Source organism: Oncorhynchus mykiss, chromosome 4, assembly GCF_013265735.2.
Source record: "Oncorhynchus mykiss isolate Arlee chromosome 4, USDA_OmykA_1.1, whole genome shotgun sequence".
Classification (NCBI taxonomy): domain Eukaryota; kingdom Metazoa; phylum Chordata; class Actinopteri; order Salmoniformes; family Salmonidae; genus Oncorhynchus; species Oncorhynchus mykiss.
This window is the reverse complement of record NC_048568.1, coordinates 27622324-27648041: the sequence shown is the minus strand read 5'-3', so window position 1 is coordinate 27648041 and position 25718 is coordinate 27622324. Positions and strand designations below refer to the sequence as shown.

Sequence of the window (25718 nt, the reverse complement as noted above, 5' to 3'; positions counted from 1 at the left end):
GGGCTTTGTGATGGCCACCCCAATACCTTGACTTTGTTGCCCTTAAGCCATGGAAGGGGGTGAGAACCGTGAGCCTCCTAGGTTTTGTACTGAAGTCAACATACCCAGAGGAGGACAGAAGCTAGCTGTCCTCTGGCTACACCATGGTGCTACCTTACAGAGTGCTGCTGAGGCTACTGTAGACCTTCATTGCAAAATAGTGTGTTTTAATCAACTATATATTTAGTATATTTTTATCTAAAAAGGTCACATTTTTTATGTTTCACAATTTTTATTTTTACAAAATTCATTGAGGAGGATGATCCTCCCCTTTCTCCTCTGAGGAGCCTCCACTAATGTACAGTACTAGTCAAAAGTTTGTATACTCCTACTCATTCAAGGTTTTTTTTACTAAATATTTGTACCATTTTCTACATTGTAGAATAATAGTGAAGACATCAAAACTATGAAATAACACACATTGAATCATGTAGTAACCAAAAAAGTGTTAAACAAGTAGCCACCCTTTGCCTTGATGACAGCTTTGCACATGTTTGGCATTCCCTCAACCAGCTTCATGAGGTAGACTGTTATGGTGCGTGAATGAGGACCCAAAAGCGAATTAACAAACAGAGTACTTTAATGACGAACATACGTGGGCTCAGATGGACAGGTAGATTCCGACAGGACAGGACAAGGTTGCAGCACACACGATGATAGTCTGGTTCAGGCATGAGACACATAAACAAACAAACAAGAATCCGACAAGGACAGGAGCAGAAACAGAGACAGATATAGGGACCTAATCAGAGGGAAAAAGGGAACAGGTGGGGAACGGGGTGAATGGGTAATTAGGAGGAGACAAGGCACAGCTGGGGAAAAGAGGGGGAGAAAAGGTAACATAACAACGACCAGCAGAGGGAGACAGGGTGAAGGGAAAGGACAGAGACAAGACAACATGACAGTACCCCCCCACTCACCGAGCGCCTCCTGGCGCACTCGAGGAGGAAGCCTGGCGGCAACGGAGGAAATCATCGATCAGCGCACGGTCCAGCACGTCCCGAGAGGGAACCCAACTCCTCTCCTCAGGACCGTACCCCTCCCAATCTACTAGGTACTGATGACCACGGCCCCGAGGACGCATGTCCAAAATCCTACGGACCCTGTAGATGGGTGCGCCCTCGACAAGGATGGGGGGGGGGGGGGGGGAGACGAGCGGGGGCGCGAAGAACGGGCTTGACACAGGAGACATGGAAGACCGGGTGGACGCGACGAAGATATCGCGGCAGAAGAAGTCGCACTGCGACAGGGTTAATGATTTGAGAGATACGGAATGGACCAATGAACCGCGGGGTCAACTTGCGAGAAGCCGTCTTAAGGGGAAGGTTCTGAGTGGAGAGCCAAACTCTCTGACCGCGACAATATCTAGGGCTCTTCGTTCTACGCTTATTAGCAGCTCTCACAGTCTGCGCCCTATAACGGCAAAGTGCAGACCTGACCCTCTTCCAGGTGCGCTCGCAACGTTGGACAAAAGCCTGAGCGGAGGGGACGCTGGACTCGGCGAACTGAGATGAGAACAACGGAGGCTGGTACCCGAGGCTACTCTGAAAAGGAGATAGCCCGGTCGCAGACGAAGGAAGCGAGTTGTGGGCGTATTCTGCCCAGGGGAGCTGTTCTGACCAAGACGCAGGGTTGCGAAAAGAAAGACTGCGTAAGATGCGACCAATAGTCTGATTGGCCCGTTCTGCTTGACCGTTAGACTGGGGGTGAAAGCCGGAAGAGAGACTGACGGAAGCCCCAATCAAACGGCAAAACTCCCTCCAAAATTGAGACGTGAATTGCGGGCCTCTGTCCGAAACGACGTCTGACGGAAGGCCATGAATTCTGAAAACATTCTCGATGATGATTTGTGCCGTCTCTTTAGCAGAAGGAAGCTTAGCAAGGGGAATGAAATGAGCCGCCTTAGAGAACCTATCGACAACCGTAAGAATAACAGTCTTCCCCGCTGACGAAGGCAGTCCGGTGACAAAATCTAAGGCGATGTGAGACCACGGTCGAGAGGGAATAGGAAGCGGCCTGAGACGGCCGGCAGGAGGAGAGTTACCGGACTTAGTCTGCGCGCAGACCGAACAAGCAGCCACGAAACGACGCGTGTCATGCTCCCGGGTGGGCCACCAGAAACGCTGGCGAATGGAAGCAAGCGTACCCCGAACGCCAGGGTGACCGGCTAACTTGGCAGAGTGAGCCCACTGAAGAACGGCCAGACGAGTAGGAACGGGAACGAAAAGAAGGTTCCTAGGACAAGCGCGCGGCGACGGAGTTTGAGTGAGTGCTTGCTTTACCTGCCTCTCAATTCCCCAGACAGTCAACCCGACAACACGCCCCTCAGGGAGAATCCCCTCGGGGTCAGTGGAGGCTACTGAAGAACTGAAGAGACGAGACAAAGCATCAGGCTTGGTGTTCTTAGAGCCCGGACGGTAAGAAATCACGAACTCGAAACGAGCGAAAAACAGCGCCCAACGCGCCTGACGCGCATTAAGTCGTTTAGCAGAACGGATGTACTCAAGGTTCCTATGGTCAGTCCAAACGACAAAAGGAACGGTCGCCCCCTCCAACCACTGTCGCCATTCGCCTAGGGCTAACCGGATGGCGAGCAGTTCGCGGTTACCCACATCATAGTTACGTTCCGACGGCGACAGGCGATGAGAAAAATACGCGCATGGGTGGACCTTGTCGTCAGAGAGGGAGCGCTGAGAAAGGATGGCTCCCACTCCCACCTCTGACGCGTCAACCTCGACAACGAACTGTCTAGAGACGTCAGGTGTAACAAGGATAGGAGCGGATGTAAAACGATTCTTGAGGAGATCAAAAGCTCCCTGGGCGGAAACGGACCACTTAAAGCATGTCTTGACAGAAGTAAGGGCTGTGAGAGGAGCTGCCACCTGACCGAAATTACGGATGAAACGACGATAGAAGTTCGCGAAGCCGAGAAAGCGCTGCAGCTCGACGCGTGACTTAGGGACGGGCCAATCAATGACAGCTTGGACCTTAGCGGGATCCATCTTAATGCCTTCAGCGGAAATAACAGAACCGAGAAATGTGACGGAGGAGGCATGAAAAGTGCACTTCTCAGCCTTCACGAAAAGACAATTCTCTAAAAGGCGCTGGAGGACACGTCGAACGTGCTGAACATGAATCTGGAGTGACGGTGAAAAAATCAGGATATCGTCAAGGTAAACGAAAACAAAGATGTTCAGCATGTCTCTCAGGACATCATTGACTAATGCCTGAAAGACAGCTGGAGCGTTAGCGAGGCCGAAAGGAAGAACCCGGTATTCAAAGTGCCCTAACGGAGTGTTAAACGCCGTCTTCCACTCGTCCCCCTCCCTGATGCGCACGAGATGGTAAGCGTTACGAAGGTCCAACTTAGTGAAAAACCTGGCTCCCTGCAGGATCTCGAAGGCTGAAGACATAAGAGGAAGCGGATAACGATTCTTCACTGTTATGTCATTCAGCCCTCGATAATCTATGCAGGGGCGCAGAGACCCGTCCTTCTTCTTGACAAAAAAAAACCCCGCTCCGGCGGGAGAGGAGGAGGGGACTATGGTACCGGCGTCAAGAGCTACAGACAAATAATCTTCGAGAGCCTTACGTTCGGGAGCCGACAGAGAGTATAGTCTACCCCGGGGGGGGGTGGTTCCCGGAAGGAGATCAATACTACAATCATACGACCGGTGTGGAGGAAGAGAGGTGGCCCTGGACCGACTGAACACCGTGCGCAGATCGTGATATTCCTCCGGCACCCCTGTCAAATCACCAGGCTCCTCCTGTGAAGAAGAGACAGAGGAAACAGGAGGGATAGCAGACATTAAACATTTCACATGACAAGAGACGTTCCAGGAGAGGATAGAATTACTAGACCAATTAATGGAAGGATTATGACAAACTAGCCAGGGATGGCCCAAAACAACAGGTGTAAAAGGTGAACGAAAAATTAAAAAAGAAATGGTTTCACTATGATTACCAGAAACAGTGAGGGTTAAAGGTAGCGTCTCACGCTGAATCCTGGGGAGAGGACTACCATCCAGGGCGAACAAGGCCGTGGGCTCCTTTAACTGTCTGAGAGGAATGTCATGTTCCCGAGCCCAGGTCTCGTCCATAAAACAGCCCTCCGCCCCAGAGTCTATTAAGGCACTGCAGGAAGCTGACGAACCGGTCCAGCGTAGATGGACCGACAAGGTAGTGCAGGATCTTGAAGGAGAGACAGGAGTAGTAGCGCTCACCAGTAGCCCTCCGCTTACTGACGAGCTCTGGCCTTTTACTGGACATGAAGTGGCAAAATGACCAGCGGAACCGCAATAGAGACAGAGGCGGTTGGTGATTCTCCGTTCCCTCTCCTTAGTCGAGATGCGGATACCTCCCAGCTGCATGGGCTCAGCACCCGAGCCGGCAGAGGAAGATGGTAGTGATGCGGAGAGGGAGGCGACGGAGAGCGCAAGCTCCTTTCCACGAGCTCGGTGACGAAGATCAACCCGTCGCTCAATGCGAATAGCGAGTTCAATCAAGGAATCCACGCTGGAAGGAACCTCCCGGGAGAGAATCTCATCCTTTACCTCTGCGCGGAAACCCTCCAGAAGACGAGCGAGCAGGGCCGGCTCGTTCCAGCCACTGGAGACAGCAAGAGTGCGAAACTCAATAGAGTAGTCTGTTATGGATCGATTGCCTTGACATAGGGAAGACAGGGCCCTGGAAGCCTCCTCCCCAAAAACAGATCGATCAAAAACCCGTATCATCTCCTCCTTAAAGTCTTGATACTGGTTAATACACTCAGCCCTTGCCTCCCAGATTGCCGTGCCCCACTCACGAGCCCGTCCAATAAGGAGAGATATGACGTAGGCGACACGAGCAGTGCTCCTGGAGTAAGTGTTGGGCTGGAGAGAAAACACAATATCACACTGGGTGAGGAACGAGCGGCATTCAGTGGGCTCCCCAGAGTAACACGGCGGGTTATTGATTCTGGGCTCCGGAGATTCGAAAGCCCTGGAAGTGGCCGGTGGATCGAGGCGGAGATGGTGAACCTGTTCTGTGAGGTTGGAGACTTGGGTGGCCAGGGTCTCAACGGCATGTCGAGCAGCAGACAATTCCTGCTTGTGTCTGCCTAGCATCGCTCCCTGGATCTCGACGGCTGAGTGGAGAGGATCCGAAGTCGCTGGGTCCATTCTTGGTCGGATTCTTCTGTTATGGTGCGTGAATGAGGACCCAAAAGCGAATTAACAAACAGAGTACTTTAATGACGAACATACGTGGGCTCAGATGGACAGGTAGATTCCGACAGGACAGGACAAGGTTGCAGCACACACGATGATAGTCTGGTTCAGGCATGAGACACATAAACAAACAAACAAGAATCCGACAAGGACAGGAGCAGAAACAGAGACAGATATAGGGACCTAATCAGAGGGAAAAAGGGAACAGGTGGGGAACGGGGTGAATGGGTAATTAGGAGGAGACAAGGCACAGCTGGGGAAAAGAGGGGGAGAAAAGGTAACATAACAACGACCAGCAGAGGGAGACAGGGTGAAGGGAAAGGACAGAGACAAGACAACATGACAGTGACACCTGGAATGCATTTCCTGTCCTTCTTAATGTGTTTGAGCCAATCAGTTGTGTTGTGACACGGTAGCGGTGGTATACAGAAGATAGTCCTATTTGGTAAAAGACCGAGTCCATATTATGGCAAGAACAGCTCAAATAAGCAAAGAGAAACGACAGTTCATCATCACTTTAAGATATGAAGGTCAGTCAATGCGGAACATTTCAAGAACTTTGACCGTTTCTTCAAGTGCAGTCACAAAAATCATCAAGCGCTATGATGAAACTGACTCTCATGAGGATCTCCACAGTAAAGTCAGACCCATAGTTACATCTGCTGCAGAGGATAAGTTCATTAGATTTGCCAGCCTCAGAAACTGCAGCCCAAATAAATGCTTCACAGAGTTCAAGTAACAGACACATCTCAACATCAACTGTTCAAAGAAGACGTGAATCAGGCCTTCATGGTCAAATTTCTGCAAAGAAACCACTACTGAAGGACACCAATAATAATTTTAAAAAAAGAGACTGGGTTGTGCCAAGAAAACACAAGCAATGGACATTAGACCGGTGGAAATCTGTCCTTTGGTCTAATGAGTCCAAATTTGAGATTTTTGGTTCCAACCGCCTTGTCTTTGTGAGGCGCAGAGTAGGTAAACGGATGATCTCTCTACATGTGTAGTTCCAACCATGAAGCATGTAGAAGGTGGTGTGATGGTGTGGGGGTGCTTTGCTGGTGACACTGTCAGTGATTTATTTAGAATTCAAGGCACACTTAACCAGCAGGGCTACCACAACAATCTGCAACAATCGGCCAGTCAATCTGGTTTGCGCTTGGTGGGATTATCATTTGTTTTTCACACCTCCAGTCTGGGTAAGGGCTATTTTACCAAGAAGGAGAGTGATGGATTGCTGCATCAGATGACCTGGCCTCCACAATCACCCGACCTCAACCCAATTGAGATGGTTTGGGATGAGATGGACCGCAGAGGGAAGGAAAAGCAGCCAACAAGTGCTCAGCATATGTGAGAACTCCTTCAAGAATGTTGTTAAAGCATTCCAGGTGAAGCTGGTTGAGAGAATGCCAAGAGTGTGCAAAGCTTTCATCAAGGGTGGCTACTTTGAAGGATCTCAAATAAAATGGTTACTACATGATTCCCTACGTGTTATATCATTGTTTTGATTTCTTCACTGTTATTCAACAATGTAGAAAATAGTAAAATTAAAGAAAAACCCTTGTCTGGTCTGAAAACCCGTGTGTCCTAACTTTTGACTGGTACTGTATGCGTTATTATTTCATTGTGGAAAGGAATTTATTTTATTTATCCATCTCCACGATTTTGTCTGTTGGGAAATGTTAATATTGGTCTAATTGCTGCAAAAATGTGTATAGCCATCAATTGGAAACACCTCATATTTACACTCAATAACAAACTGGAGGACTGAACTATCTAGTTACGTTCCACTAGGTTTCTATATACTATGAAGTCAAACAAAAAACAGACTTATATGACAAAGTTTGGAGGCCATATGTGGACCATTTCGGGGAGTGTGGTGCTTAAGTGGAAGTGACGGCTACTTGTGCCGCGCATGTGTGCCGGTCGGGGCTCGGGGGTTTCCAAATTTCTGACTGGTTGTGGTTGTGCACATGTCGCGTTTGTGTTTTTGTGTGTGATTGTGGGCAAGAGCAGGCATGTTTTTGTGTGTTTTGTTTTTGCAGTGTATTGTTTCTGTTTGTGCATGTCAGTTTATTTTGGATAGATTTTTTACTTTAGTATTTTGTTCAATATAAAAAAAGTTATTTGTGAATGTTGAACCATTATCAAAATAAACATATTTTCTAGCGAATAAGCCATAATATTGTCTAGATAAGGGGTGGGCAATTCCAGTCCTCGAGGGCCTGATTGGTGTCAGTTTTGCCCCAGCTAACACACCTGACTCCAATAATCACCTAATCATGATCTTCAGTTTAGAATGCAATTAGATTAATCAGCTGTGTTTGCCAGGGATGGAGAAAAAGTGTGACACCAATCAGGCCCTCGAGGACTGGAGTTGCCCATCCCTGGTAGATGATGCACTGATTTCTCTTCATGGACAGTACTGTACCCTACCCTGGTGACCAAAGTAGTGCACTATAGAGAATAGAGTGCCATTAGAGACACAGCCTATGTTCCGTTAAGAATAGATGACAGGAGGGGAGAGGAACCTCTTGAAGCCATTAATGGCAGCATCACTCAGCTTAAGTGCCTGTGTGTGTGTTTGTGTGCATGGATGTGTGTCCCACCCTAAATCAGTCCTGTTCCTGAGGGACTGTGAGGAGTGTCTCTCTCCGTCTACCTGAGGGACTTGTGGATGACATTAGATCAGTCAGGCCTACTAATCCAACTAATGACTCCCTCATACATGCTCTCACACACACACACACACACACACACACACACACACACACACACACACACACACACACACACACACACACACACACACACACACACACACACACACACACACACACACACATATATAGACACCAAGCATATATAGACACCTGTGTTGGAGCTCAAAGCCTCAGGCTCTTAAAGCCATCTCCCCTCCTATTCCCCTCCACCCCCTCACCTCTCTATGTGTCACGGTGAATGCATAAATGTGAGGAGATATTCCATTATGAAAGGAATTCAATAGATGGCTGCATTGCTTAAGCCTGGCCTGGACTCATTAAGGTCAGAGTCATAATATCAACACACACACACACAACACACCCACTCTCTCTACCTGGGGTGACTTTCCAGTACATCTCTCTCAGACTTAAAGAGCTGGAGCTGGAGGCATCGCCTCAGGCTCTTCAAACCACCTCCCCTCCTCCAGCTCTCCCCTCTCTCTACATGTCATAGTACATACTTACATACAAGGTCCATGGTCACAAAAGCAGCACTTCTATTAATACATATGTGAGGAGACATTCCATTATGAAAGGAATTAACTTAACTGGCTGCATTGCTCTAGCCTGGCCTGTATCTGTACCCCGTGCTTCTACATCTGCATTGCTTGCTGTTTGGGGTTTTAGGCTGGGTTTCTGTATATCTGCTGATGTAAAAAAGGGCTACATAAATACAATTGATTGATTACGATTAGGGTAATAATAACAGTAATTGTCTATGGCTGAATATGGTAAGCTAAATGTTTCATACAGCAGGTCATCCTATAGCAGCAGTGGCCATTCGTCATTCAGGGCACATTGAGCCCCACATTTCTAGCTAAAAAAGTATTAAAATAAAATAAAGAAATTGGGCATTAAAACGTGTCACATATATATCATTGAGTTAATAAAGCCGCATGGTCTCTTTTTTGTTTTCTTGAGTATGGCAGCTCCAAAATGCAGGTGTTTCAGCCTAGCTCAGTGCTTTCTGTGGTGGTGGGGCAAGCCAGCAGAAAATACGGAGCGTTGCGCCATGATTGTCTCAGTGTTTTGTCACTCATGGGGACACTACGTTACCACCAAGTCTAAGGGTAGACCTCAAAAAATGTTGCCCTTTGGGTGCTGCCATAGAGTTAGAAGTGCCCATCCAAGAAGGCTCTAGGTCATTGGCCACAGATAAAATTACATTATATGTACAGTAGCTTTGATTGGACTGATCATGTCAACATCATACTTTCAAAATCTTAGCTAGCAGTCATCATCATGAATCAAGTCGACAATCTACTGGCAAATCCTTTTTAATCTTTGTCATATGAAGAAAAATAATGAAGAGAAATTACAGATAAAACGAATTGGTGCTCATCAGCCATTGGACATAAACATTACACAACAAGTTGGAAATCGCAAATTCAACAATGAGTGGTTTGGAAGGAATTAGTGACAGTGGCTGTGTGGTCCCAAATCTGGGATTAAGGGACTCTTTTCCAAGTTTAAAATGATAAACATTCAACATTGGCCATGCTGTTGATGAGGCATGATTTGTACCGTGCCCAAAATAACAGTTAACTCGGAACTGCGAAAACTTGACTTCAGCGAGTTCAATAACTCAGAATTGTAAATCCGGCCTCTTTCTTGGTGCTACGACCTGAAGAATATTTACATCATCATGATTCAACCTTGTTTTTATCAGAGTTCCCAATTGTTTAAAAAGCACCATAAATCCAGAGAATGCCAGACTTTTATGACAAAATTTGCCCATGAAGGACTGCTGCGCCAACTTCCTGTTCAAGTGAGCACAGCACAACAAGGTGAGTCCAAAAATGTATTGTATGATGCTGCATAAATAATGTAATATGCGAGGGAGATATGTATACAGTAGCTAAGAAAGTAATACTAAGTATATGTTGTGTAGTAAGATGTTAGTAGCCCATGTGCAGCAGCCTAATCATTTGGTCTATTTACCCCTCTTAATTTCGCCAACTGTTCTGACTTGGTGGTGCATATGCAGCCTATAACCTGTTTTAGAGAAATGTAATCATTGAATATTGTAAGAGCTTTCATTGTCTGCTTATATGCCCCCTTTATTTATCCTACGGTTCTGACTTGGTGTACAGGGAGAACACTGTAAGAATGGCCCATGTTCTGAGTTCTGTCCCTGTACAGTTAAAAAGTGCCAAACAAATAGTTATGTTGATTACGTCTGTCTAGTTTTTGATTAATGTCTAATCGAAAGGATGAGAGACATTATTCCAGCATTTCCAAAACTCTGTCCTTCCTGGGGACCACAAAGGGTGCACGTTTTGGTTTTTGCACTGCACAGCTGATTCAAGTAATCACAGCTTGATAATGAGTTGATTATTTTAGTTGCTAGGGCAAAAAATTAAATGTGCACCCCTTGGGGTCCTGAGGACCGAGTTGGGAAATGCTGCATTATAGCAATATTAGTTTGACGGTATGACAATGGAAGTGGAATAGAAAAGGCTTCTTTGTGATTCAAAACAAAGTGTTTCTGAATTACATCAATTGGTGTGCTAGAGAAAGCATAGCTTAAAGTCAGTGGTGGGAAAAGTATCCAGTTGTCATACTAAAAGTACAGATACCTTAATAGAAAATGACAAGTAAAAGTCACCCAGTAAAATACTACTTGAATAAAAGTCTAAAAGTATTTGGTTTGAAATATACTAAGTATCAAAAGTAAATGTAAATGATAAAACATGCTGAAGTATCAAAATCATTTCAAAGTCCTTATATTAAGCTAACCAGATGGCATCATTTTCCTGTTTTAATTTTATTTGTGTATAGCAACGATATCATGAGAGAGTAAAAGGCAGCAATCACCCTGTCGCATGGATGGTCACACACACATTCACGCACACACGTGGATGGTCACACGCATGCACGCGCAAGTTTCTCGGCGTACACATCACGGACAAACTGAAATGGTCCACCCACGCAGACATTGTGGTGAAGAAGGCGCAACAGCGCCTCTTCGACCTCAGGAAGCTGAAGAAATTTGGCTTGTCACCAAAAACACTCACAAACTTTACAGATGCACAATCGAGAGCATCCTGGCGGGCTGTATCACCGCCTGGTACGGCAACTGCTCCGCCCACAACTGTAAGGCTCTCCAGAGGGTAGTGAGGTCACCGGGGGCAAACTACCTGCCCACCAGGACACCTACAGCACCCGATGTCACAGGAAGGCCAAAAAGATCATGAAGGACAACAACCACCCGAGTCACTGCCTGTTCACCCCGCAATCATCCAGAAGGCGAGGTCAGTACAGGTACATCAAAGCAGGGACCGAGAGACTGAAAAACAGCTTCTATCTCAAGGCCATCAGACTGTTAAACAGCCATCACTAACATTGAGTGGCTGCTGCCAACATACTGACTCAACTCTAGCCACTTTAATAATGGAAAAATTGATGTAATAAATGTATCACTAGTCACTTTAAACAACACCACTTTATATAATGTTTACATACCCTACATGAATCATCTCATATGTACAGTGGGGCAAAAAAGTATTTAGTCAGCCACCAATTGTGCAAGTTCTCCCACTTAAAAAGATGAGAGAGGCCTGTAATTTTCATCATAGGTACACTTCAACTATGACAGACAAAATGAGAGAAAAAAATCTAGAAAATCACATTGTAGGATTTTTAATGAATTTATTTGCAAATTATGGTGGAAAATTGGTCAATAACAAAAGTTTATCTCAATACTTTGTTATATACCCTTTGTTGGCAATGACAGAGGTCAAACGTTTTCTGTAAGTCTTCACAAGGTTTTCACACACTGTTGCTGGTATTTTGGCCCATTCCTCCATGCAGATCTCCTCTAGAGCACATGGATGGTCACACACGCACGCACGCACACACATGGTCACACACGCATGCACACACACACATGGATAGTCACACACACGTGGATGGTCACACAAGCATGCACGCACACATGCATGGTCACACACGCATGCACGGACACACATGGATGGTCTCACACGCATGCACGCACAAATGGATGGTCAAACACGCATACCCGCACACACATGGTTGAGCAGTCTTACTACTATGTACTGAGCAGACAGTGTGTCTGAGCCAAGGCAGTATCACTTTTTTTTTCTTTTTTTTCTTTTTCTTTTTAATTTTACCCCTTTTTCTCCCCAATTTCGTGGTATCCAATTGTTGTAGTAGCTACTATTTTGTCTCATCGCTCGGGAGAGACAAAGGTTGAAAGTCATGCGTCCGATACACAACCCAACCAAGCCGCACTGCTTCTTAACACAGCGTGCATCCAACCCGGAAGCCAGCCGCACCAATGTGTCAGAGGAAACACAGTGTACCTGGCCACCTTGGTTAGCGCGCACTGCGCCCGGCCCGCCACAGGAGTCGCTGGTGCGCGATGAGACAAGGACACCCCTACCGACCAAGCCCTCCCTAACCCGGACGACGCTAGGCCAATTGTGCGTCGCCCCACGGACCTCCCGGTCGCGGCCGGTTACGACAGAGCCTGGGCGCAAACCCAGGGACTCTGATGGCACAGCTGGCGCTGCAGTACAGCGCCCTTAACCACTGCGCCACCCGGGAGGCCCAAGGCAGTATCACTTAATCTTAATAATCCTCTCCACCTCTCTTACTCTCCTTTCTTTCTCTCTCTCTTTCCTTCTAGAGGAGAGCATAGTGGCATGTCGCTCGACAACCAGAGATGCAGAGAGGAAGGCATGGGGAGGACTCACACACACACGTACACTCACACGCAGGCAGGCAGGTGCACACACACACACACACACACACACACACACACACACACACACACACACACACACACACAGCCAGGCACACTAAACATGGTCTGATTCACATCCTCCGCTAACCACTTGTCTGCCACCGACTTCTGTCTATGACACTAGACGAACAGTGAAATGTGTTTGTGTTCATTGGTGTGTGTGTGTGTGTGTGTGTGTGTGTGTGTGTGAGAGAGAGAGAGCGAGAGAGAGAGAGGATGAGGGAGGATGAGAGAGAGAAAGAGAGTGTAAAACAGAATAGAAAAGTGTGAAATGTTTGAGAAAGTATGAATTTGTCTTGAGAGCCTTTATGCCCCCTAATGACAAGACGGTTTAGAAGTGGAGACTAATAAAGACATTACCATCGAATCAGACGGTAACTTGAGAGACATATATTTCAAAATCCATGTACACTTCATAATACGTAACAATAAAGTTATTCAATAGACTAGTTGAGTAGGCTAATAATCAAGCCATCACCTGCCATGTGTTTGGTAAACAGCTGAGGGATGGAGCTGAAGAAATGTAAATGCTGACAACCATGAGATCAAAATGATAGGCTATGTTTTGAAGCTACATTGTTTGTTTAAGATTACATTGTTTACAAACAATGGAGTAAAAATAGCATAGGCTTATTTTGGGTTCGATGGGGTGAGATTGTTGAACTAATCTCATGAAGCATTTCTAAATTATATTCTTCAATAATCATGCACCAATACCAGATTGCCCGTTTATTAATTTGGCTAGATTAGGTACTGTAAATACTTCATCAGTTTCTTATCATCAAAACTATTTAGATATATCGTAAATGGCTAACCATTTGGCGCGCGACAAATTAAACTAAACATTTACAGTGACATAGGAAAAAGCGTTTACCTATAATGAGTAGAAAAGCACCGGCAGCGAAATCCACTGCAGGTGATAACTTCGACGAGTAAATATCCATCTGGGACATTAATTTGTAGATTTGCGCCGAAGCACAAATCCAAAGGCAAAAAGCTGTAAAATATTCTGCTTTCATGTAAACGCAAACCTAAACACGCAGCGGAGACAGACACAATTGATGTTGTGGATTTCTTGTGTCAAAACCATCTGATTTGAAGAATCCAGACCAGCAGCCTGTACTAACTAGGCTAGCTGCGATGTGAGAGAGGAGCGCGTTTAGATGGAGTTGACACTGCTTCCAACCAAGTCAGAGAGTGAGTGTGAGAGAAGGGTGGGCTCGGTATCTGAAATCCCGTGCAACCCATGTGTATATCAAACACTATCGTCTGGGGGAGTGTTATGTTGAATACAATTCAGTCACATAACATTAGAACAGGCACTGTCTTTGTCCATGAAAACAACTTTTGAGCGTGCATAATAAACGTGTGTGTAAAGTGGCGGTCGCGGACAGAGCAGACAACCTGGTCTCAGAGCATTTCGTATTATTCTGTACATAAATCCGAGACGCTCCATAAACAGTTTTATGATGTTATGTTTGGTATGGTTACATATGACAGATGGTTACCCAAGGCAGAAACAAAAGGAGGGTGGTTGGTCGAGGTGGAAATGTAATAGCTCAAATCTTATCAAGACAACTTTAGCATTTTATCTAATTAGAAACTTTTCAATTACTTACTACTTTTTAGTTACTTTGCACCTACTTAGCATGTTAGCTAACCCTTTCCCTAACCCTTTTAGCTTACCCTTCACCTAACCCTAACCTTAAACCTTAAACCTAACTGCTAAACTTAACCGTTACCCTAACCTAGCTAATGTTAGCCAGCTAGCTAATGTTAGCCACCTAGCTAGAATTTGTTAAAATTCATTACATATTGTACGTTTTGCAAATTCGTACCTTATTGTTTATTTATCAAATTCGTAACATATAATACAAATTGTAATTCCTAACATACCATATGAAATGGGCATCCAGAAATTAATACATACTGTAATGAAACAGCAGGGAGCAGGGAGCAGGTCTCGAACCCTCAACCTTCTAGCTCGAGTTCCGGTGCGCTATTGACTGTCCCACAAAAGCATGCTCGGACGGCTTATAAACCCAGGGTCGTTACACTACTCCCTCCTTTCAAAGAGCGCGTCCTCGCGCTAGCTTGCGACTCTACGTCTTACAGGAACTTACAGCTCACCGGCCAAGCACACGCACTGTCGTGGATGCAAGGTACGATCACTTCTGACACCAATGTAATGAAACAGCAGGGAGCAGGTCTCGAACCCTCGACCTTCGAGCCCGAGGTCCGGCGCATACAAAATGTAACGGAGTCCGGATTTACGTACAGAATAAATCCACATGCTCTGAGACCAGGTTGGCGCAGACAAGCAGTCCCATAAATAGCCAGTTTGTCACACTTACATTGCATGCATGTGTGATGGATCATCTTTGTCACCTTTTCTTGCACAGGGACTCCCTCCCAGGCAAACTGGTGACCCAGGAACCCTAATCATACTTTAGCACAAAAAATACGTTTCACATGTCTTGTCTTATCATCAGGTGAATGAAAACAACAAGGAGAAGTAATCAACATGAGCAGAAAATGAGTAGATTTGGTAATAGTTTTTCACAATTTGACCTCCCCACATTATAAACGGAAGAGGAAGTGTAAACTCTAACATAGTCTACTAGCTAGAAAGGTACATCCAAACACATTTTCGATAAGAGCAGCTACCCAGCTAACAAAAGTACTTTCCAGGGCGTGACCAAAGTTATTTTAGTCCCCACATAATTCATGATAATGTTATTGTGAGACGTGCCTTCTACGTAGCATTGGTGTCCGCTGACAAAACATACATCCCAAGTCTTTTCAGGACGTATAAATGTGTGGGACTTTAAACAGACAAATAACATTATTTAGTAACGTTATAAGAGATGGCCTTGATCTGAACAATAAATTATCAACATTTGATCAAAACTGGCAGACTTTGCTCTCCTACTTGGACGAGTCGGCGCTGTGGATTTGTACATTTTAAGGTAATATTTTAATCTACCTTTGGGCAGCATGTGCTGTCCCCACCACCTGAGCAGTTGGGGGGGGGGGGGGGGGGGGGGGGGGGGGGAATAAGGGGGTGACATCTACCCTCTTTTTTCTACATGTCCTTGTTTGTATGTCCTGTTTTGTAATATTTATTTTGTACCCAGAACTCTGGGTCTTGTTGTTCCTGTCTGCTCTTTTATGTTTAGATAAGAATTGTATACCTGTCTTTTATACCTATACACCATTCTTGTGTGTGTTCAATAAATACACTAATATTTGAAACAGAACACACATGAATGGGTCTCACTTATCTGGAACTCCGTTTATGGCCTAATCCAGATACTTTTAGACTTAAAACTGTAGAATATCACTAACTGCTCTCCTCAAGACCACAGTCTCAGGGAACATTCCAACTGGAGATAATGAAACGGCCTCCTCTTCTGGAAATGAATGTGTTTTGTTAGCATTCACTATGCTATATTTTAATCAGCAATCCAAAAATATGAATTATAAACCAAATCTGATAATTGTATATCCACTGTTCTTACTCCAATCATTAAATGCTTGTTTCAATCCACCACGATGTTCATGAACTAACTAATAAAATGTGAAGTTCATTTTAGGTTTAGTAACTTTGCTAATTCCTTGTTACACCTCCACCCTTTCGTATATTCTAGAAATCTATTTAAGAATAAGATGACATAAAACATAAATTTATTTCAAAATAAAACCACAAAGTGTTTCATGAGATCAAAAAAAAACGCCAGGCTTTCTGAGTTTGCAAGGAATGTTTGGCCATATAATCTAAATTTGCTACTAGGGTAGCCTAGTAGTTAGAATGTTGGACTACTAACCGGAAGGTTGCAAGTTCAAATCCCTGAGCTGACAAGGTACAAATCTGTCGTTCTACCCCTGAACAGGCCGTTAACCCAATGTTCCTAGGCCGTCATTGAAAATAAGAATTTGTTCTTAACTGATTTGCCTAGTTAAATAAAGGTTAAAAATAATAATACTTCTTCAACCCAAATACGTTTTCTGTGGCAGATTTAGCCAATTTCTCATAGTAAGGAATCCGCGTTATTTGATCCCTGGCCTCTACTAAAAAGTTAGGTAAGACGTGATCTCACACGTCTCCCTTCACATAGAAACTGTAATCTCTATGAACCACTTATCATCATATCAATAGTTATTATTCCCTAACCTCTCCCGATGGTGTTCAGGGTATTTTAGATTTCTTCACTCCCATCTATAATTCACACCTATTAACTATTTTCCAAGGTACTATTATCCACTTCCCCGGATAATAATTAATTGGTCACGACACTTAATACCTTGTATTAGAACCTATCCTATAGCTTCTGCAAATGTATTACTGGAGAATACGGATGACTTAATGGCTTTTTCCCATGTTGCCTCAAATATCACTATTTTTGATAACACATGTTCTGCGCATGAACCGCTAGCGGGACACCTATGACAACATCCAGTGAAATTGAAGAGTGCGAAATTCAAAATACAAAAATCGTAATATTAAACATTCATGAAAATACAAGTGTCATACATAATTTAAAAGCTTAACTTCTTGTTAATCCAACCACGTTGTCAGATTTCAAAAAGGCTTTACGGCAAAAGCATTCCATGCAATTATCTGAGGACAGCGCCCCACATCAAAATACTTTTTCAACCAGCGCAGGCGTCACAAAATCACAAATAGTGATTAAATAAATCACTTACCGTTGAAGATCTTTCTCTGGTTGCAATCCCAGACGTCCCAGCTACACAATGAATGGTCGTTTTGTTCAATAAAGTCCTTCTTTATATCCAAAAAAGTCTGTTTAGTTGACGTCAATGTTCAACATCCATTCAAACGAATCCAAAAGTTACCGGTAAAGTTCGTCCAAACAAGTCAAACGATGTTTCTAATTAATCCTTAGGTACTTTAATATCTAAATAAACAATAGTATGCTCAATAGGGAAGATAAATAACGAAGAGTGCTCACCTCATTCACACACCAACAAGACTACTTTTGTAATGAGAGTCACCTTGTAGTTTTTCCAACTACTTTCTAATTTTTCAAAAAACAAGCCTAAAACCCTTTCTAAAGACTGTTGACATCTAGTGGAAGCCATAGGAACTGCAATCTGGGTCCTATCTATTTGTATTTCCCATAGGCTAGCACTGAAATGGGCTGTGACCTAAATTTGTTTTATTCCGGATGGATTTTCCTCTGGTTTTCACCACCTATCAGTTCTGTTATACTCACAGACATTATTTTAACAGTTTTAGAAACTTCAGAGTGTTTTCTATCCTATGCTACCAAGTATATGCATATCCTAGCTTCTGGGCCTTACAGGCAGTTTACTTTGGGCACGTCAGTTATCTGAAATTCCAAACAAGTCTCCAGTCTCCAAAACAGGTTAATACCTTGTATTAGAACCTTTCCTATAGAGCCTGCAAATGTATTACTGGAGAAAACGGATGACTTAATGGCTTTTTCCCGTATTTCCTGAAATATCACTATTATTGATAACACATGTTACCAAAAGTATTCACACTTGTCTTCTTATTTCCATATAATCTTTCATGATTCCCCACCCCAATAGTGCATAAAACTAACCTCTCTTTCACACACACACTCACACCCTGCTCTCTCACGGCATCTGCGACTGGACTTCCACCATTCTTACGGGTCTAACCAATATACCGTTACACTGGTAAGCAACCTGAAACCTATAGCAGTAGCCATTGCATGGATTGAGGGAGACAATGCCATCCTGTCTGATGTTCAGACTCTGATTGAATATGTAAGAGAAGAAATCCGTACTGCCCTGCCCACTTCACTGTTGCTCCAAGCAGAGGAAACTTCAGTTCTGAAATACATTTAAAACATTTGAAGAATTCTGCCTGAAGCCCATACACGCCACAGAGTACATGTTGGACCCCAAGCATGCTGGCAAGAGCATCCTATCTGGTGTAGAGATTAACAAGGCCTATGTTGTCATCATTATTGTGTCTCGCCACCTTGGCTTGGATGAGGTCAAGGTTCTTAGCAGTCTGGCGAAGTACACTTTCAAGCAAGGGCTTTGGGATGTAGATGCAATTTGACAGTCGTGCCAGCATCTCATCAGCCACCTGGTGGAAGGGACTTTGTGGATCTGAGGCTTTTTCCAATGTTACCTCCATCATCTTCCAAATCCCACCAACATCAGCTGCTTCAGAGCGCAACTAGTCCTTGTTTGTGAACACACACACCAAAGTATGCAACAGGCTGACCAATACAAGGGTTGAAAAATTGGTGACCATCCGGGCAAATTTGAGGCTTTTTGAACCTGACAACGGGCCATCCTCAACAAGGTTGGAAAATGACAGTGAAGATTCTGAGAGTCTGATGTTCAAGAGGTGGACATTGAGGAGGTCTAGGGAGAAGACATGGAAGCCTGAGAGGAAGACAACCAAAGCTTTAGTTTCTAGACTATAATTTTACAGATGTATGTTGAAAACATTTTTGGGAGATGCGATGGATCATTGTGGATTATTAGACTCCCTTTATTTTGTTGTTCAGTGAAATAATCCCATGTGAAGAGTCAATTAATTTAATTAAAGTTCAATTTGTAACTAAATGTAAAAAAAATATATATTGGAAGGATTATATAATTTGCAAATATGTCTACTTATGATAATGAAACGGTTTATGTTTCTGTCTCAATATGATATGGTAAATATATCCAATGCAAAAATATATACATTTTAATGGTAGTAATTTTAATTTGCATATATTTCAGTTAATTCCCATATCCCACGGAGAGTTTACACCTCTGAATATTCCCCAAAATGTGCAACCCTAAAATATTGTCATAAATACTTTCCTATTAACACTGATAAAACAGGGTCAATTGAGTATTAGTAATTCACATAGTAATGCTTTCAGCAAATACATGTAGTACTTAAGAGGGGGAAGTTACTGACTCTACTGACCAGGAGTGGGTTGCACCAGTTAGACGCTAATAAGGTGTAAGAGATAAGTTGGGCTACCTACTCCAGACCTAATGATTTAGACATTTGAACAAGATGCGACATGACTAGTCATGAAACACTTACCTTGGAAACTAGTTATAGATTTATACTATATGCCTACCCAACATTACACTTGGTTTTTATACCCTGGCATAGCAAAAGCTATTACTTACAACTAGGTGGTGACACAGGTTTACGCCTGGCTTAGAACGTTTGGAACTAGCCTTACGTATGTTCAACTGATAAAACCTGCTCCAGAGCCATACAACCAAGCATACATGGCAATATAATCAGGAGTGGATGGATACTGTCAAATATTATTTTACCAGTGGATGAAAGGATGGAAATTCTGTACTTCTCCCATAATCTTCTGTCCAGCCAGTCTCCTCTCTTAATCATTGTTGTGCTGGCATTTCTTCTCCTGTTGCAACACAGGACCTGCAAGATGAGACACTGTTTAAAGTGAATTATTAATCCATCTCTTTGTCTGAAAAGGGTAAACCATTTAACTGATCAACTCACCTCATCTCTCTTCTCCACCCACTGCTCTGGTACAATTTCAACAGTGTTCTCTTTTACAAAATGTACAACATAATAACACTGTGTCCTGTGCAGAAAAACAAAACACTGATTCCACACTGTCTCTTGATTTACCAGCAAAGATCATTTGTTAAACTAATACAGCTTGTAATCTTGACTATAGCTAAATGGGGCTTGCTACAGGCTATGCAAGATGGTAAGCACAACACGAGTGCCATGGTCCTCCTCAAGTATAATAGCTCTCTTAACAAGACTGCTCTTTGCAATGAGATGTATTTGTGCTCTCCTCGTAGTGGTGCGGAAAGTCCAATACAGTCTTGAGTCACAAGGACTCAGCGTATAAGATTCCAGATGTTGGAACACTAGAGGTGAGTATCAAAGGCATCTTCGAGGCTCACTACCTCACAGCATGACCCATCATTAGGTATGTAGTCATTGTTTGGCTGTTTCATTTTGATGACCTGTTGGTGGGGAGAAGCTCTAATGGTGCGTTCTTGCACTCTTTTAGAAATTTGCAGAAGTGGTTGCCTCCCTGAATAAACCATCTTCTTTAGTTGTTGCAAGTAGTTCTCAAACTTGAAAGCACTACAGTTGTCAAGGCAGGTGTGTTCTTCAGCATCAGCAGTGAGGTGTAGGAGGAAGAGAACATTATACAGGAGAAATGTGTCTCCATACAAAACCCTTCCCTGCTCCACAAAGAAGTTAGTAAAGCATGAGCATAGGCACTGTGGATTGAAGAAAGTTGACGATAAACCAAAATGCACATGGCAACACTGAAGGCCTTGAAGTGTGTGTACTGTTCTTTAGACAAGATTCTTCTCAAGACTACTTTCCTAGTAGAGTAGAAACTGTCTGAATTCTGTGGCCTTCCAATGGTCGAGGTCATCCAATCCCCGTGGCTTGCGAGAAAAGCAGTCTGGAATTGAATCCTTTATTCGGTTTAGTCGTTGACTGACCTCCTTGACCAACGACAACCTGGTCACAGTCTTTCCCCTAGTCCATATCATCAAGAGCTTCTGGGTTACTTCGAGGCAACAAAGGTGCATATAGTCATTTGCGAATGATACTTATTACTTAATACTTATTTTCCACCATAATTTGCTAATAAATTCATTAAAAATCCTTCAATGTGATTCTCTGGATTTTTTTTCTCATTTTGTCTGTCATAGTTGAAGTGTACCTATGATGAAAATTACAGGCCTCTCTCATATTTTTAAGTGGGAGAACTTGCACAATTGATGGATGACTAAATACTTTTTTGCCCCACTGTATTTGGGATAGGTTCCAAGACCAGCTCTTCCCCAGAGTCACTGCTGCCACAAGACTGCTGTGGAGCAGTCAGGTATTTATCCTCGCTCGGCCAGAAGTTTATTCACACACAGGGATACTCCGTTACACATGGAACAACTTCACATGGGTCCACAACCACAAGCAGCACTATCCATGGCCATTAGCAATCTAGAACGTGACATGAAAGCAAAGCTGCATTATGCGACATTGAAGTTAATGTTGAGACTTAAATTCCTGAGTTTTCCTGCATGTCTTCTTTAGAGAATAGAGAAAGGATAGCCCTAGCAACATTTTACTTTATATGTTTCTTTGATTTTTAGCATTGTTTTAAAACCTCTCTGGGGTAGGGGGCAGTATTTTGAAATCCGGATGAAAAGCGTGCCCAAAGTAAACTGCCTGTTACTCAGGCCCAGAAGCTAGGATATGCATATGGTAGATTTGGATAGAAAATACTCTAAAACTGTTAAAATAATGTATGTGAATAGAACAGAACTGATATGCCAGGCGAAACCCCGAGGACAAATCATCCCCCTCCAAAAAATTTCAGTTTACCAATTTTTCAATGGCTATTACTTTAAATATAAGGCCAAGTCCTCCCAGATTGCAGTTACTATGGCTTCCACTAGATGCCAACAGTCTTTAGAAAGAGTTTCAGGCTGGGTTTTGGAAAAATTAGCCAGAAATTGTAGTTTTTCTAGGTGGCTCCCATTTTGGCTGTAGTGTTTCCAAACGCGTGGAAGAAAGACAGTTCTTTGGTATTTTTCTCCGGTAAAGACAATAACGATTCTCCGTCTTAAATTTGATTGTTTATTTGCGTATTAGGATACCTAAGGTTTGATTATAAACCAGTGATTCTTAACCTTGTTGGAGGTACTGAACCCCACCAGTTTCATATGCGCATTCACCGAACCCTTCTTAATTGGAAAAATAAAATAGCATTTTTTCAAATTCAAAACATAGGTATATATTTTACTGGTTCACAAAATGAACCGTGCATCAACATCAATGTGTTCAAAGAACAAAATCATCAAAACATGATTTTCACACAAAAACAAAAACATAATAATGAATATTTACTGCAAATCAGTGTGACTTCTGCTGTTGCCTTTCAGAGACCAGTTCAGAAATGCACGGCTTCATTTTAGCAAGTGCCACTCTCATGTCATTTTCGCAACAAAGTCTGTTCCTTTTCTTCGTTTTTATGTCCAGCATCCTCGAAAAGGATTGCTCGCAAAGATATGTTGTAACAAATGGTGTGAAAATCTCCAGAGCTTTCTTAGCAATCACAGGGTACGTTACCATTTGTTGACACCAAAACGTTGAAAGCGTTGTTGTTCTGAAGAGTTGCTGTTGAACCTGGCTCTGCTGAATTTACAATGATTTCATCGAGGTATTCATCATTGACATCTGTTGTCTCAACACTAAACGTGAACGGCTGTCTCACCCACGCTGGATATTGTATGGAAGTATCCGTCGAGAGACTTTGCAAGCTCATCTAAGTGCGTGGCAATTGCTTGCTTCAGTTCCGCGGGTACAGAAATGTCTCCGATTCCAGATACATCTTCGATCTTACTTACACAGTCGTCCAGCAGGTGAAAGTTTGCAAAGTTATCGTTCTCTGTTCGTCGCTTCCATAACGGTAGCTTTTTTTGAAAAGCTTTCAGGTTTTCCTCCGCTTCGATGATGTTGACTCCACCGCCCTGCATCTTTTGATTGAGATGATTGAGAGCTGCGAAGATATCAGCCATGTACGCTAAAATGAGAATTAACTCAGCATTTTTGAAGCAATCTGCATGACAATGTTGGTGCTCTTGCAAAAACAGGACTAATTCCACACGCACGGCAAAAACACAAACGTTGTTTGACTTGTTTGGAAAAGTTTATTAGTAATGTTTGGGATTAATTTTGTATGCATTTTGATGGAGGGAAAATGGGTGGATTATTGACTGAAGCGCACCAGCTAAACTGAGTTTTTATGGATATAAAGAAGGACATTATCGAACAAAAGGACCATTTGTGATGTAACTGGGACCTTTTGGAGTGCTAACAGAGGATGATCATCAAAGGTAAAGCATTTTTTATATCGCTATTTCTGACTTTTGTGTCGCACCTGCCTGGTTGAAATATGATTTTCATGTCTTTGTATGCGGGGTGCTGTCCTCAGATAATTGAATGGTTTGCTTTCGCTGTAAAGCCTTTTTGAAATCGGACACGGCGGCTGGATTAACAAGACGTTAAACTTTATTTTGATGTATTACACTTATGTGATTTGTCGGTTTCCAGGAGAACGTTACCTGCCCAAATGCATAGTGTCAACTGTACAGTTGTGTGGTAGGTCTTGTGGCTGAATTGAAACAAGGTCCCACAGCAGTGTTCAAGCATATAGTAAAATATCTTCCCAGAAGAGTGGAGGCTGTTATAGCAGCAAAGGGGGGACTACCTCCATATTAATGACCATGATTTTGGAATGAGATGTTCGACGAGCAGGTGTCCACAGGTGTCCAGATGTCCAAGTCAAGAAAGATGAGATCTGTAGGTTCTACTGTAGGTATATAATTCAACATTTGGTTAGGCCTATTCTGTTGTTGCTTGCAACATTAATGAAAACATATATTTTTTAAATCGAATTTTTGTGTTTCTTTGCAGACCCCTTGCAGTATCTCCCCGGACCCCTAGAGGGCCGCAGACCCCTGGTTAAATACCCCTGAAATATTTTCATGTTATGTTGTTTCGAAATTGTTTTAAATATATTAGCTATTTATTTAGTAGTTGTGTAATAATAGAATAGTCTGTTGAGTGAGAGAGACAACAATGTGCTGTATTGAAAAACAACAAGAGAAATGAATTATTTTCAAGGTGTCAAGGCTCCATCTTTCTTTTCACCACATTTAATTTCAAACAGGGAACATATTACTGCTCTCTGCTCTATTCCCTGACCATGCATATGCAAAACATCCTAGACTGACAATATCAAGTGATAGATTACTGTCACTTGAGTATTTGTCAGTTTGTGTCAGTTGTTCATTTATTTGACCTTTATTGCATTTCATTCAGAAAGAGAACAGTGATAGATAGATAGATAGATAGATAGATAGATAGATAGACGGCATAGGCCTGTGTTACACTATTAGATAAGTGTTATTGGGATCGGTAGCCAGAGCTAACCTACGTCTCCACATCCTCATTATAACTCTCATTACCTGATGCAGAGCACATTGATTTGAAGCTGATCTTTCCATCTCATCTCTCAACCCGGGAGTCTCTCATCAACATCTTGACTTCTGATTGAAAGACAGATTGAAACTAGCGTAGGAGAGAGAAAATTATGACAAGTAGGCTACACAGTTTTAGCTATTCAGAAGAGCTGTTGGCATATAACATCAGTGGGTGGGCGTGCAGTGGGTATTTTGTGCCTTTGACTCCACTGTAGGCCTATCACCAGTGAACAAATTATCCAAAAGGTCAGTCCCACACTCAAAAGGATGCAACAAGAGTGAGTGATGATTTCTCAGAATTGGCTGCTCCATACATTCAAGTTTTCTTTCTAGTTTTCTTTCTACCTGAAAGAAGATGATCCCTAGGAAATGTCCCAGCATCACTGACCTGACTTGTGTTAACAGATAGATATTAGGTGTTATACTATTCTATAGTAAACTCAGCAAAAAAAAGAAACGTCCCTTTTTCAGGACCCTGTCTTTCAAAGGTAATTCGTAAAAATCCAAATAATTTCACAGATCTTCATTGTAAAGGGTTTAAACACTTTTTCCCATGCTTGTTCAATGAACCATAAACAATTAATATAGATGCACCTGTGGAACGGCGGTTAAGACACTAGCAGCTTACAGACGATTGGCAATTAAGGTCAAGGCCTAAAACTTAGGACACTAAAGAGGCCTTTCTACTGACTCTGAAAAACACCAAAAGAAACATGCCCAGGGTCCCTGCTCATCTTCGTGAATGTGCCTTAGGAATGCTGTAAGGAGGCATGAGGACTGCAGATGTGGCCAGGGCAATAAATTGCAATGTCCGTACTGTGAGACGTCTAAGACAGCGCTACAGGGAGACTGCTAATCATCCTCGCAGTGGCAGACCACGTGTAACAACACCTGCACAGGATCGGTACA

General features: G+C 43.2%; 1 protein-coding gene across 1 annotated transcript in view; it reads right to left on the bottom strand.

The window, feature by feature from the left end:
* The window catches only part of opn8b (opsin 8, group member b), a 39720-nt gene extending 16378 nt beyond the window's left edge, over positions 1 to 23342 (bottom strand). The window contains exon 1 of the mRNA XM_036975468.1: positions 23039 to 23342. Within this exon, the coding sequence (XP_036831363.1) occupies positions 23039 to 23342 (304 nt within the window). The remainder of the gene's footprint in view (positions 1 to 23038) is intronic.
* Positions 23343 to 25718: the final 2376 nt, after the last annotated feature.